The sequence below is a fragment of the Anser brachyrhynchus genome (genome assembly GCF_964034855.1).
Source record: "Anser brachyrhynchus genome assembly, chromosome: 17".
Lineage (NCBI taxonomy): Eukaryota > Metazoa > Chordata > Aves > Anseriformes > Anatidae > Anser > Anser brachyrhynchus.
In genome coordinates this window covers 2,206,552-2,220,628 of record NC_137710.1, presented here as the reverse complement: position 1 = coordinate 2,220,628, position 14,077 = coordinate 2,206,552, and the positions used below count along the sequence as shown (strand labels likewise).

Below are 14,077 nucleotides of genomic sequence, written 5' to 3'. Positions count from 1 at the left end.
CTTGGGCAGACCTGAGATGGAATTTCTCCTGCAATTGCCGGGGAAGGGAGCGGAATTATAAGCCCTGAAACATGGGACGAAGCTTCCTGCTTCAGCGAGCTCCTCAGGCCCGCCGCCAAGACCTTGCAGACTGAAATTTAACCGCTGGATTCCTTGAAAAACTGCCCTTTTTTTTTCTTTTTTAGGAACCCCATTTCTTAAACCAGCCCCTGGCAGGAGCCCCGAGCCAACCCTGAGCTCCAGCACCACCCCAGGCCCGCGGGTGCCGTGGGTGCGGGGTCACCCTTCCCGCCTGCCGCAGCCCGGGGCGACCGACCCGCCCTTCCTGCTGGCCTCACCGCTCAGGAGCGCGGCTCCCAGAGAGCTGCCGTGAGTCAGGCGCCCTTACTTTGTTTTGTACAGGTGCATGATGCCGTGAACGATTTCAACCGAGGGATTCCCGCTGAAGAAGGAGATCTGGTCAGGGAGCTGCTTGGAAGGCGAGTCTGGAGCGGCCTCGCACTCTTGGCTTTGCTCGTCGGGTTTGGTTTTGTCCTCAGCAGACGCTGCCTCCGAAGATTTCCTTCCTTCCACGGCACCTTTGGTTTCATCTTTTACAAACCAAAAGCTTTCAGATTACTAACCAAGCAACGAGAAATGCTTAACGTTCTCCAAGCGCAGCCTGCACGAACGCAACGAGAGCGAGAAGCCAAACCGTGAGGAGGCAAATCGCGCCCCGGGAAGGCGGCGGAACGAGACCCAGCTCAGCTGTTTTGTCCTGGTGGAAACTCGGGAGCTGCCAAAGGCCACGTGCAAGCCCCCGGCAGGACCCCAGCGTGCGAGTCAAGCTGGGCAGGTTCTGTTCAGCGCCCGGTTAGACCCTGACCGGTGCTGGTACCGGCAAAGAGCCGCCCACACAGCTTCACCGAGCACAAGCAAGGCGAGCCCCACATTATTGGTTCCCCCTGTGCTGCTTCGGGGGCAGCGGGGACACCACCGCAACCCGGGCACTGCCATGACTGGGCTCTCCTGCCCTTAAACCCCCACCAGGGGGGCACCTCAACCGCTGCAGCCCCCCCCCTCTAGGTGCCAGCCCCTCCCCGCACCCCCCACCGAGACCAGCAAGCTCCTGCCGGTACCGGGCACCCCCCCCCGCCCCGTACCTGCCCGCGGCCGGATGGTCTCGATGATGACATCGGTGAGCTCCCTGCGGCCCAGGTGCTGGTGCAGGATGGCCGCCCGCTCTCCGGGGCCCTTCCCCTGCAGGCAGGCCGGGGCCGCGCCGCTGCTATCCGCCGCCATGTCGGGAGCTGTTGGGAGGGGGAGGGGGAGAGGAGGCGTCAAGGCCTAGTTCCCGGTACCGGGCCTACCGGGCCTACCGGGACCAGGCCGCACTCACCGGCCGCGCTGTAGGCGAAGCCGGCGGGCAGCGGCGAGTGCTCGCCCAGCTCGAGGCGGATCACCACCAGCGACACGCTCATCGGTGGGCCCGGCACGGCCCCGCCCGGCCCCGCCGCTGCCGCCGCCGCCCCCGGGAGCTCTGAGGCGCCGCTTCCGCCTCGCGCACCTCTCCCCTCTGACCCCGCCGGGTCACGCCGGCGCGATGACGTCACGAGGGGGAGGGGCTCGGCGGCGCGGGGGAGACGGGGGCTCGCCGCGGGGCTCGCGTGCTCCTCGCGAGAGCTGGCGGTGAGTTCTCGCGAGATTTGGGGGGCAGGGGGAAGCCGTCCCCGGTGCCTGGCAAGGCCCGGCCTGGGGGGGGGGGGGCCCTGGGGGGGAAGAGCCGCGGTTGTCGCCCCCCGCCCTCGGTCCTGGGGCTTCTGTGACCCCCGGGGGGGTGTGGGTGGGGCAAGGGGGGGGGCTGCTCGTTGCGAGAGGTGGAGGTCGTCGTTCTGCTTGGGGAGGCTGCCCCACAGCCGCAGGCCGCGGTAGGCCGCAGGGCCAGGCCTCGTCGCCTTCGCCCAAAGTGCCCCGAAACGCCTTAAAATTTCTCCAAAACGCCCCCAAAGCACCGCAAAGTGTCTCGAAACGGCCCAAAATGCCCCCCAAACGCCCCACAAAACACCACAAAGCACCCCAAATAGGCCCAAAATACCCCCAAAACACCGCAAAGTGCCTCAAAATGGCCCAAAATGCCCCTCAGGGGCCACAAAACACCACAAAGTGCCTCAAAACGGCCCCAAATGCCCCTGAAATGCCCCCAAAACACCACAAAGTGCCTCAAAATGGCCCAAAACACTGCAAAATGGCCCCAAACACCACAAAACGGCCCCAAACACCTCAAAATGCCCCCCAAATGCCCCGAAACAGCACGAAACGGCCCAAAATGCCCCTAAAATGTCCCCAAAACACCACGAAGTGCCTCAAAATAGCCCAAAATGACCTCCAAGAGCCACAAAACACCACAAAGTGCCTGAAAACAGCCCAAAACACCGCAAAACAGCCCCAAACACCACAAAACGGCCCCAAATGCCTCAAAATGCCCCCCAAATGCCCCAAAACAGCACAAAACGGCCCCAAATGCCCCTAAAACGCCCCAAACCACCACAAAACGGACCCAAACGCCCCTAAACACCTCAAAACGCCCCCAAACACCTCAGTCTCTTCCCCTCCCGCCTGCTCCTTCAGCGCCCCGCCGTCGCCGCCTCAGAGCCGCGCTGGGTGTCGGGCGCTGCCCTGGCCATCGCCGTGACCCCCTCCTGTTTCCACAGGGCCGGGACATGTTCCTGAGGCGCGCTGCCCGCACCCCCTGCCCGCGCTGGGCCGGGGCCCCGCCGCACGCTGCCGCCGCCTCAGCCCGGCGGAGGCGATCCGGCCGGAGCCCTTACAGAGCCGTGGTCTTGGACGCCAGCGGGGTGCTCCTCCCGGCCCCGCACAGGACAGCCGCGGGTGCGTGCTCTCATTTCTCATCTGGTCTTCTCGTTCCTGTGTATTTAGGCAAAATACATTTCACACGTCTCTGGTGGTCACCTCTGCCGCGGGTGAGATGTTCAAGAAGCTGCAGTGGCTGCGATGGTCACCGCTCGCTGTGCGACGTTCCCAGTTGCGCCATCAGAAGCAGCCAGCAACCGTGTCGACATCTCCAGGCCAGAGCCAGGCCACTTCTGGTGATAAAACGGCCCTGTAATGGCACTGGTTGATAGCACCTAACGTTGGCACTGCCCCGCAGGACACAAAGAGCTGTGTTTTCACCCCAAGGGTACCACACTAAAAGTAAAGATCAGGTTCTTTGGCTGGGGAAATGCTAAACCTCTTATCTCTGTGTCTTGGTAAATTACCTCAGCCCGTCACGATTCTCATTAGTCTTATCTATCAGGTTTTAGGTTTGTAGAGGGATTTCAAGCTAGTTTCCCAGTTCTGATGATGCCATATCTGCTCTTTCCTGGCTTTCTCACTTTTCTTTACATAGACTGGGAGGCCCGGAATTGTATTCCAGCCGGCACCATCCAACGAGCTGTAACCTCTGGAGGGGAAAACAGTCCCTCTCTCAAGTACTCAAGAGGAGAGCTGACGACTGTGGAGTTTTTGCAGGAGCTGGGACAGGAGTGCTTTGAGATTGTAAGCCAACTACCCCTTCCTCTCTTTGTGCTTCCTGACTGCAGGGAAAGGGGATCCTGCAATGTGGGAACCTGGTGGTTCAGTAAGGAGAGAGGAGCTTTTAAAATAAATCCTTCAATGGAAGGGTTTGGATTTACCACCTGGGCAGCATTGCTGTCTGATCGGGGCAGGCTTCTCACTGCCGTTATCATTCCGCTACCCAGGCAGGATGGTGAGCAGAATTTGCCTTCACTTCCACCAGCTTCTTCCTCCGTATTTCATAACTTTCTGATTTGAAGACACCTCTGGGATCACCTGAGATGAGAAATCAGAGAATCAAAGACCAGCTGAAAGGCTTTTGCTGCTAGTTCATGCATGAACGTGCTTGACAGATGGAGACTGGTCTCTGAGTAGGGTTCTTAGGATCAGTAGAAGCCTGATGAGGTCTTTTTGAAACATCTGACTCTGAAATGCAGATTCCTTTCCCTCTTGTTGAACGGTAATCCAGTATTTATCTCTAACCTGCCTCGATTCCATGACAGGATGAGCTTTAGCCTATTCCTCTTTGCCAAAATCAGCTCTTTAGCTCTGCTGCTTCTGTAGAATTAGTAACCTGAGAACCAGATTTGGTCTAAGCAATTTAGCTGGGAGATTCCCTGTCTGCCTTCTGCTGCCAGAGGAAGCGGGGCAGCAAGATAAGATGATCGGGCAATCTACCTACCCAGCCGCTCTCCTTTCCCTTCCTGTTCAAAAACCATTTATGGCTAATTATCATTCTTGGGGGTTTCTCTGGTTTTCTTAGGCAAACGTCTGTGTTCCAGTGGACTCTTTTCTCTCCAACTTAATCAGACGTGAGATGATAAAACAGCTCCCCACAATGGCAGAAGCAGTACAGTGTATCCGTGCGGAAGGCCTTAAGACAGCTCTTCTGAGCAACAGCTTCCGTCTGTCAAACGGAGAGAGCTTTCTGCCCCTCGACCAGCAGCACTTCGATGTGGTAAGCCTGGATGGATCACAAGATGTGTTTCTGAAGCTAGGACTGTAGAGAGCAGTAACTGAAATTCTTTGCGTGCAGGTAGCAAAGGAAAGGCTACCAGCAGCACCAATTAGCAGATGTACAAATAGCAGTCACCAGAATCACGTCCTGTCAGCCCTCTGGTCCCCGTGTCCTTTGTTTCACACATTCCTTCGCCTGTCGGCCTCACCCCCACCCTCCTGTCCTCCGTTTCCAACACTGCACAGACGTTGTGATCACAGCAGGCGCGTGCATAACCCGTTGCTTGTCGCCACAGGTAGTTGAAGCTCATCGGGAAGGAAAGTGCAAGCCAGATCCTCGTATCTACAAGCTGTGCTTGGAGCGCTTGGACGTTCGGCCTCAGGAATCCATCTTCCTCGACAGCAGCAGCCAGAGCCTCCAAACAGCGGCCCGGCTTGGCATCAAAACAGTGAAGGTACAAAGCAGTGGAACCAGGTCAAGCCGTGGGCACGGTTTCTAAGCCCAGCAGCCGTGTTTGACTTGAGCGGCCCAGGATTTTCAAATGGAAAAGTGGCAGACTCACGTTGGCAAGCCTTTTGTTTCAGCCTGTCCTTATTCCTCCAGGATGTGGCAGGGTTAAAGGGGAGGATTACTGGCAGAATCCTTACTGGCGTGTTTCTTTCATAGCTCTAAACCCTACAGCCAGCATAACCTGGGAGAAGTTGCTTCTCTTTCATGGACCTCATTTCCCTGTTAGAGAAACAGCCTTAACGTATGGTTGAGACAACCACATCCATCTGATGTAAGATTGTAAAACATATTTAATAAATTTCTGGGAACTGAGGCTTCAAGAATCTGCCACCTGGGCAATGGTTAACTCTCAGGCTTTGGAGACAGAGAGCACAGGGATTTTACTTTGGTGAGGGGACCGCTGGGATAAGGGTAAGTACGGGACTGGTGGGAAGAGGGAACTCTGCTCCCCGGGATGGCACGTGAGGAATTCCAGCTTTTATCCCAGCCCAAGCTCACGGTGCCAATGTCACTGTGAAAGGTACATCGTGGGGACAGAGACTGAGGTGGGAGGCTCAGCGAGTGCTGGTAATGGCACTTGGTGCTGGCTGAGGCTGACCAGTGAATTCCTGCACGTCTCTGAATCAGTGCCGTTAGGCTCACAGGTAAATGCATCACAAGCGCGCAGAGCTCCTTTCCTAGGCAAGTTTATCTTCGAACTCCCTCTCTCCTTCTTTCAGGTCGATGATCTAGAAGTAGCACTCAAAGAGCTGGAAACCCATCTGGGCTTTCCTTTACAAGGCTTTGTGCCGTATACTTGTTCAGTGAGACCAACCGTGGAAATTCCAAAAGATCATCTGCAGAAGTACCTTGAAAATGTCTTCAGCGAGCGGGCAACAGGTAGTGCAGCACTTTTTGCTCTCCAGCCTGAACGCTCACGTATCCTGGAGCCGTTGGCTCTTTCTGTCATATGGCAGATGGATTGAAAATAATATTAAGGAAAGGTTTCAGTGGTCCGTCACTGCTGGACTGGGAAGCAACATTTTAGGACTTCATTATCTGGGAGGCGCTGAGCACAAGTTGCCAAAGAGACGCCAGGAATATTCCTGACCTGTGTCCGTCTGTGAGCTGCTGCTGTGGCCCCCAGGGGTCTGTGGCTGAGGAGCAAAGTGTAGGTTCCTGATTGCTGCAAATGAGTTTCCAGAACCAAGCACGGGAAGGGAAAGTAAAACCTGGAGAAATGGTGAGAAATAATCCCAGATCTTGCTTGTGTTTCCTGACCCTCTGCTCTGATCTCTCCAGGTCCGCTGGTGTTACGGCAGTTTGGCCGCGGCCGGGCTGCCCGGACCTATTACGTCCGGTTTGGAGACCGCTCGCTGGTGCTGAAGAAGGAGCTCCCTGACGGCCAGCTTCCCCCAGGCCCTGCTGTCGGCAGAGAATACAGGTGAGAAGGCAGCTCCGCTCCTCACACCAGCTGGCTGGCAGAGCCTGTAGTCCCAAACCAGCTTGCTGTGCCGGAGTTCTCTGCCTCGGCAGGACTCCTGCGGAAGGCTGTGACGATATTCCCGTGATTTCCCAGAGTGGATTGGATCGGTCTTGAGGCTTTGGGCCAAAGATTTTGGCGTGCTTCTCTTCCCCCACCTCGAGCCACCTTACTTTAGCATCTGTAAAACTGAGCGCAGGACTCTTTTTAATATTGTGCATCTGCATAGCGACAGTGCAGTTCAATTACTGATTCCCTAATGCCTTTCTGTGCTGAAACGGCTCTCTGGCTTGCCCTGGCAGGGTACTGAAGGCACTCTCTGAGGCTGGTGTTCCCGTTCCCGCTGTACTTGCTCTCTGTGAGGACAGCAGGTAATCTCGTCCCTCAGCTTTCCCTCTCCACTTGACAGCTTCAGCCAGATTCCCCCAAGAAGTGGGGAGAAGGAGTGCTCCTGTCAGGGTGGGTCAGGTGTAAGAACCCAGGCAGGCACGTGTGTTTCTGTGGGTTTGCAGAGCGAAGGCACAGCGACAGATCTTGCTGGCCTGCGAATCCTTGGATGGTTTTGTGAAGCGGTCACAGAGTGATTCTGGCCCTCTCCCTCCCACCTGCCTTCCCGTGGCTGTGCTGGTGTTTGCCACGCTCAGCCGTGTGGTGGCATCGCTGCCCGCTGCTAAGCAGCTGTCGGGATCTGCCCCGGGAGCTGCTGTGTCTCCCAGCCCCAATTCCCAAATTGTGCTGATCTGATCAGTGTTTGCCCAGTCTTGGCTCGTTTATCCTTATTTTAGCGCTTAATCAAAATGCTCTCTTCCCCTGAAAAGCAGCTATAAAAATGTTGTAGTGCTTCCCACTGACTCGGTGTGCTCAGGTGAGGAGGTGATTTTTCTAACTGCCAGCTTCGGGGGGCTGGAGGGGCTGCACTGATCACGCCACAGCCACGTGCCCCCGGCTGGCAGCCCGAGGTAGGCTTGGGCCCAGGCCACAGCTGGGCGTGAGCGCCCAGGGAGCAGTGCTCTTGAGGCTGCCCTTCCCCTCGGAGTGCAGGTAAAGTCTGGGGGCTTGCTCCTGGTGCAGGTGAGACCTGCAGGGTGGTAGGCAGCGGGATTAACCTCAGACACACCAGTTCCACCTTGCTTCCCCAGCACCCTTGGTGTGCCCTTCTACCTGATGGAGCACTGCGCCGGCCACATCTACAGCGACGCCGCCCTGGCAGCGCTGCTGCCTAGCCAGCGGGGGGCTGCCTACGCTGCCATGAGCCAAGTCCTCGCCAAGATCCACGGCGTAGACCTCGGAGCAGCCCGGCTGGAGGACTACGGGGAGCGTGGTGAGGGAAGGCTTTGTATCCCTGTCATCGTTTTCTCTTCCTGGGTACCAGCGTTTCGAGGGACAGGCTCAAGTGCGGGACTTGGACCAAACCTGGGGAAAGCAAAGGCGTGCGGAAGAGTGCCTGCATCCCCAGGCCTCTTGGGAGGGCGTGGAAAGCTGCTTTAAATTCTCCAGGTCTGTGTTTCCTGCTCGTAGCCCCTGGAGCTTCCTGCCATCAGCAAGAGTTGCACTGTGGGTGTAGGAGTGACTCGTTTGCTGCCATCTCTGAGCACACGAAACTCTGCTCAGCTCCTCCAGATTCTCTGCAGGGCTACCTCAGCTTCTCAGAGCTGGCGGAAAAGTTACGTTTTCGTCCAGGATTTGACTATTTCCACCAGAATATCAAATCCAGTGCCCAGATACGAATGTATGGGACCCCTGGAAATCACAGTTAAACTCTTGTAGCTTCTCTCAGGGTGCTGGACTGAGACCTGCTTGACTGTTTCAGCACGTTTCTTTTATTTATCTCTTCTGAAACCTCCTTGTGCCTGTTCTTGTCCCTGAGAGCCTCCATTCCTTCGTTACAGGTAATTACATTCAGCAGCAAGTTGATTCCTGGACAAAGCAGTATCGAGCTGTGGAAACTGATGTCATCCCAGCCATGGAGAGGCTCATCAAGTGGCTGCCTCTGCATTTTCCTGACTCTCAGGAGGTGACAGTTGTACACGGTGACTTCAGGTACTGCTTGGCTGACAGCATTTCCGTGGAACACCTCCTGGGTGGTAGAGGGGGAGCAAAAGTGCTCCCGTATCTTCCCCCTACTGGTCCTCCCAGGAAAACTGGGGACAGAAACTGGCAGCATAAACACCGGTCTAACGCTGGGGAATCGCAAGCTGTTCCTCAGAACTCAGTGCTGGTGCAGGTAGCAAAGCTGTTTGGTGTTCACAGAGCTCGTGAGGCTGCTGAGGTGTTGCAGGAGGTACGGCAAAACCTGCCTGCTGCCAGCCTTAGACATAAAGTCGTCCAGGAGCGGTGTGGCTGGGATCAGAGGTGCTCTCTGCGCCCTGGCAGGATTACTGCCCTCTCTTTTTCGTCCTCAGTGGGCTGCTGCCCTCTCCTGGGGGTCAAATTGTTGAAGGCTGTGCTACACACAAACTGCAGAACATGACAGGGGAGGGCCTCGAGTTACTGCATGCCCTTAAAGTGACCAGAAGATCTCACTGGACAGTGATTTGCCAGCTTTGCTTTTTGGCTAGCCTGTCCTGGAACATGTTAATGATCCAAGGCCCCACATAACTGGGTTTCGTTCTTCAAAGTGCAGTTCAGTTCATCATTAACCAGGGAGTTCGCTGTTGAGTAATCTCTGTTCTCCCTGACCTATGCTTGCAGAAATTATATTTCACTTGCATAACCTCTCAGAGGACTCAGCAATTTTTGCACAGAGTGAAGAGCACTGGAAGGTACCTACTGCTGCTGAGCCCTGGGATTTTGTTTTCTCCCTCTTGAGACTTTCCTGATCTCTTTTTTCCCTCTGATACAGGGTGGACAACCTGGTCTTTCACCCACAGAGGCCAGAAGTCCTTGCTGTCCTTGGCTGGAAGCTTTCAACTCTAGGAGATCCCATCTCCGATTTGGCGAATAACTGTATGGCCTTCTTCCTGCCACCTCACTTTAACGCACCGAGAGGTACAGAGAGGGGCAAAGGCACGTTTGACACACACACACAGAGGAACCAGAGTTCTGAAACAGATTAGCTCCTGCCCTTAGAGAGCTCAGCTGCAGTCCGGAAGGGCTGTGGATCGTGTACCGTATTCCCTGCTCTTCCCCTTCTCTGAAGAGCCCTACGTTCCTCAAGGGCAGAAGCATTTTTCTGCACTGCACAGGTCCCTGTGCCACGATCACCCCGTCCCCAGTTTGTCTCCTGCCTGCCGCCCGTGTGGTGAGGAATTGCCCCCGGTGTGAGCCCTGCTGCGCGCTCCCTGCCCTGCTTGGTGCTGGCCCCGTGTCCCTGCACACAGATCGCTGTTAGCAAGCAGATCCGTGTTCAAAAACCAGTCTGGATTCTTCTCCCTCTCCCTGCAGCCCCTGCAGGGCTCTGCCACGAGGCTCCTGGTTCCCCTAGGAAGGGCCGAGCTGCCCGGTGCCTGCTGACTCCTTTTGCCCCTCGTGTCTTCCAGGCTCGGCGCGGTGGGGTCTGGGGCACCCGGGGGTCCCCACTGCAGAGGAGTATTGCCAGATGTACTGTGGCCACAGGGGAGTGGAGCGCCCCGAGAACTTTCATTTCTACATGGCCTTTGCCTTCTTCCGACTGGCCGCAGTGCTGCAGGGACGGTACAAACGCTCTCTGGCAGGTGAGGAGCCCAACCAACGCGGCCCAGTTCTGCGCAGGTCGCTGGAATTTCGGGCAGTAAAGCAAAGCCTGGCGTGTCTGGGAGGTAGCTGGGTCAGCAGGAGAGCAAGGCAGCCTTGGGCTTTGAGGACAGCACGTTTTGTGGTCCAGTCGTGTCCTGCAAACATTAAAAAGGTCCAAAGGGGGGCACGCAGAGGGCACTTCCCCAGCTGCTGCTTTTTTGGTGGACGTAAGGACTGCGTTTGCCTTTTGTGCTGATCGGAGGTCGGGGGCTCACTTCTTTCTTGCGAGGACTGAGCAGAGCCCAGAGCTCAGAGGCGTGTCCTACAGGCGGAGCTCTCAGACTTCCGAAGTAAGCCCCAGCCTTAGAGCAACTGGGAAGCAGGGAGGTGGGGGGGGCTCTCAGTGCTGTTTATCTGCACACATCAGGTCTGGCCTGGGAGTTTTTATCAGAGAAAAATAAGATGGTATTTGCAAATTCCTTAGAAGAGAGTCTCCCCGAGTCCTTCTGTGCTGGCCTGGACGAGGACACGCGGCTCTGTTTGGGATGTGGCTGTGTCACACGGGTGCTTTATTCTTCTCTCGTCCCCAGGGAGGCCAGCCCCAGGTGAAAGCCGCCCGCAGCACGCAGAGTTCGTGGCAGACCTGGCCTGGGACTTTGCCGTCAAAGAAGGATTCCGCGTGTTTGAGAGCCTCCCTGCTGCAAAGCCTTGTGCACGGCGTTACAGCACCTGGGCCAGGCAGGGGCCGTTCCTCAGCAGGAGCTGCGGCACCTGGCCGTGTCCCGGGGCTGCCTCCGTGCCCCAGGTCCCCCCCGTCACTTCCCTCAGCAGCCTCTTGGGGATGGCCGAGGGTCTTTACTGCAAGCCGGAAAGGATCTTGGATGTCCAGGGGAGTTTTCTGATTTCCCAGCCCAGGTGGACTCTGCCGCCTCTGCTAGAGCTGCAGGTGAGCCGTCTGCCTTCCTAAAGCAGCTTTGCTCCCTTACACCGGGGCGGAGGTCGCGGCATGCCTCTCAGTGCCTTTGCATTCCCAATCACATCAGGCACTTGGCACCCAGAGCCCTGTGACTTGGCGAAATTGCTGGCTGCGGAGTTCGTATTCTAGGAAGCAGCAGTTCCAGAAGCTGGCGCTCCCTTCCCAGATTAGCAGGTTACGGCCAGGCCAGCTGCGATAAATGGGGCTGCTCCCCCAGGGCACTGCCACCGACGCTGACGGAGGCCCAGAAATCGGGACCTTTCAGTCCCGTGCTGCCAGTCCAGCGCTCGCTCGCTCCCTTCTCCTGGCAGGGCTCTCTCTGGGAGGGAAAGGCCGAGAGAATATTCTTTGTGACAGTGCCTCCTGGTGCACTGGCTGGGGATGGCCCTTCAGCAGGGCAGGGAGCTGCTGGCGCGCCCCGCATTTCCTCCTTTTTTGTTCTCTCAGCCTGCTCTCCCGGCAGGGGCTGTCCCTGCAGGCTCCCCTGCCAGCAGCCAACTTATCCCTGCCCGGTGAGAAGCGTGGGATCAGACAGAGCAGGCTCTGGGATGCCGCTTGGACTTTGGCCCTGCCACCGTCCTGGGCTCTCCCGAACGCAGCGGGTGCTGCTGCAGCCCTGGCCCCTCGGAGCGGAGGGACGTCGCTTCTGTCTGGTGTGGTGGCGAGGAGGCAGAAAGCAGCTACCCAAATGACACACCAGGTCACGTCTGGGGTCAGTGGCAGAGAGGAGGGAGTACCGTCAAGTCCCAAACGGTAGAGTTTTGGAGACGCATCTCTTCTTTCTGCCAGCGCAAGGCAGGGCAGGCCAAAAAACAGCTACGAGGACGCCTGGGTCCCCTGCCCAGGCTCTGCAAACCCATTTCTCGGTGCTGCTGGTGGACGCGGGGTGGCTCAGTGTGCCTGTGGCTCTGGGCTGGCTCCTGTTCCGAAGGGATTTGCTGGGAGTGGTGTCCTAAGTAATCATTCCCAGTGCGTGTCACGAAGGCAAACATCGCTCTCCTCGAGTTGCTGCCGAGATTGGGCTCTTAAATTGGGCCCTTAACATACTCCAGTGACGTTATCGAGTGCAGTGGGTTGCTTAACTGCCTTTTAACTGCCAAAAAAAAAAAAAAAACAACCGATCCCGTCTGCTGCTGAGCCTTTCAGAAATGTTTCCTTGTGCTCACGCAGCAAAAACCAGCGTGTCAGGGTGCTTAGCAGCTAATCCCGGAGAGAAGCCGGCTGCAGGCAGTTTGGAAGTGCTGAGAGGAGCACATCCCCTCGCCCTTCTTCCAGACGCTCATCTTCAGACCTGGGGGAGAGTCCCCGGGTCTTCAAACACCGGGGCTGCCGCTCCGTCCCTCCTCCGTGCCCTGGGCTTGCGGTGCAGGCACCGCTCCTGGCCTGGGGGAGCAGAGCCCCCTCATCCCTCCGGTCCCTGCCTTCTCCCCGTCCATCGCACCGCTTCTTCCCTTGGCATCGCCCCTGCGCCCTCAGCTGTGGAAGCACGTCGTAAAGCTGGGGGGAGGAGGCCAGGGGTGGGGTCCTGCTGCCTGCAGAGGAAAGATAACGGCAGTGGGGCCTTAAACGGCTGAGCAGGCCCGGCCGAGGGCTGTCGCAGCACTCCCAGGCTGGGCAAGAGCCAAGGGAAAGGGCCAGCTGGCGCTGCGGGGGCAGGGTTTGTCCCTGCGAGATGGAATTCAGCTGAACGAGGCAGCGCCTGGGCTGATCCTGCCATGCCCTGCATGGGAGTGCTCGGGTCCCAGAGGCTGCCCATGTCCCCAGTTCCCCGGGGAGAGCTTCTCGAGGGGAGCACAGCAGAGCTCAGCCTCTCTCTGAGCAAACACGAGCGCCTCCGGCCGAGGCAGCGGGCCCGCGGCTGCACTGTCACGGCCGGGGAAGGGCCAGGGGAGGACGGAGAAGGACGCAATGTGTCTCGTCTTCTTCCAGCAGGCAGAGTGCCAGAGCCAAAGCGGTGTCTCCGATGCTGACTGGGCAGGCCGTGGATCAGGCTAGCCGGGTGAGCAGGCACATACACCTCACAGCTCATCCTCCTGTGGCCCAGATAAAGCAGCGGGGGGGGGGGGGGTACACCTGCCTTTTGGGGCCGGGAGGAGCGCACCGGGAATGTCACACAGGCATTGCAGCCCGGGGCCAAAGAGCCCAAGGGGAGATTTGTCCTGTTTGCTCTGGGATCCTGGGCATTTGGAAGGAGCTGAGGCATTTGCTGCCGGGCTTCCCTGGTCCTGCAGTCCCTTACTTGCCCCGCGTGGGCATGGATCTCGCTCTCGCACAGGTCTCTGGAGCAGAACATCGCAGCCGTGCAGACCCCAGCCCAGGCCTGAGCCCCACGCCCAGCTGAAGGTCCCACGAAGGTCTGGCCGAAGGTCCCGCGTGCCTCACAGGACAGCAGGCTGCAAACCGGAGCTGAGACGGCGCTGGGGAGCCTTGGCTGTGAGGCTAAACCAGCCCCTCTGGCGTGGGAGGGGTCACGGTATCTGCAGCCTGCGAGCTTTTGAATTTCTGTGGTGTTTGCTGTCATCTGGATCAATAGCTGTGGGGCAAATTCCATCCCTGGGTCATGAGGCTGCAGGCACGAGCCTTGCAGCAGGGAGAGCCGGGCCGGGTTTGGGAATGAAGGAGATGGAGCAGAGCCTCTCGCCTTCAGCACATCCCCAGCACCCCGTGGGTGCTGGGACTCCCGTGGTGGGGGAACTGGATCAGGTCCTGGAGGACTCTGGCTTCTGGGGAGTCCCTGGAGCCGAGGCCCCTGGAACTGGGAGGAACTGGGAGGAACTGGGAGGAACTGGGAGGACTCCACGGCCCCGGGGCTGCAGTGGGTCTCTCTGGGTTTCCCTGGGGCGATGCAGATCAGCGGGGGGCTTCCAGTGCCCCACACGGACCAGCAGCAGGGAGGACTGGGGGCTTGTGATCGTGGTGATTCCTGGGCTCTTCACGTGCTCTCTGGTATTAATTCAATATT

The 14,077-nt window shown here is 57.9% G+C and overlaps 2 protein-coding genes across 9 annotated transcripts in view; one reads left to right on the top strand and one right to left on the bottom strand.

Moving 5' to 3' along the window:
- BRAP (BRCA1 associated protein) overlaps positions 1 to 1,587 on the bottom strand; it is a 14,870-nt gene extending 13,283 nt beyond the window's left edge. Inside the window, exons 1-3 of the mRNA XM_080559394.1 lie at positions 1,379 to 1,587; positions 1,143 to 1,289; positions 389 to 590 (exon numbers count right to left, since the gene is read on the bottom strand). Coding sequence (XP_080415520.1) covers positions 389 to 590; positions 1,143 to 1,289; positions 1,379 to 1,460 — 431 coding nt within the window. The 5' untranslated portion in view covers positions 1,461 to 1,587. The remainder of the gene's footprint in view (positions 1 to 388; positions 591 to 1,142; positions 1,290 to 1,378) is intronic.
- On the top strand, positions 1,545 to 14,077 carry ACAD10 (acyl-CoA dehydrogenase family member 10). 8 transcript variants are annotated; one of them, XM_080559383.1, is made up of 15 exons: positions 1,545 to 1,668; positions 2,691 to 2,868; positions 3,389 to 3,537; positions 4,319 to 4,513; positions 4,809 to 4,967; positions 5,743 to 5,902; positions 6,305 to 6,446; positions 6,788 to 6,856; positions 7,625 to 7,806; positions 8,375 to 8,525; positions 9,328 to 9,473; positions 9,965 to 10,138; positions 10,730 to 11,085; positions 13,045 to 13,114; positions 13,391 to 14,077. In XM_080559383.1, exons 2-14 carry the CDS (start codon positions 2,700 to 2,702, stop codon positions 13,108 to 13,110), a joined length of 2,118 nt encoding a protein of 705 aa, XP_080415509.1. In that variant the 5' UTR covers positions 1,545 to 1,668; positions 2,691 to 2,699; the 3' UTR covers positions 13,111 to 13,114; positions 13,391 to 14,077. The 8 variants fall into 8 exon arrangements, with proteins under 8 accessions (XP_080415509.1, XP_080415508.1, XP_080415506.1 ...); XM_080559382.1 differs by having other exon boundaries at positions 13,045 to 13,122; XM_080559380.1 differs by having other exon boundaries at positions 9,328 to 9,491.

Excerpts from the sequence above, each read along its gene's own strand:
- ACAD10 (XM_080559381.1), top strand. The coding sequence starts at position 2,700 with ATGTTCCTGAGGCGCGCTGCCCGCACCCCCTGCCCGCGCTGGGCCGGG. Across the intron at positions 3,538-4,318 it reads GACAGGAGTGCTTTGAGATT|GCAAACGTCTGTGTTCCAGT; the intron begins GTAAGCCAACTA and ends TGGTTTTCTTAG. Across the intron at positions 9,492-9,964 it reads AGGTACAGAGAGGGGCAAAG|GCTCGGCGCGGTGGGGTCTG; the intron begins GCACGTTTGACA and ends CGTGTCTTCCAG.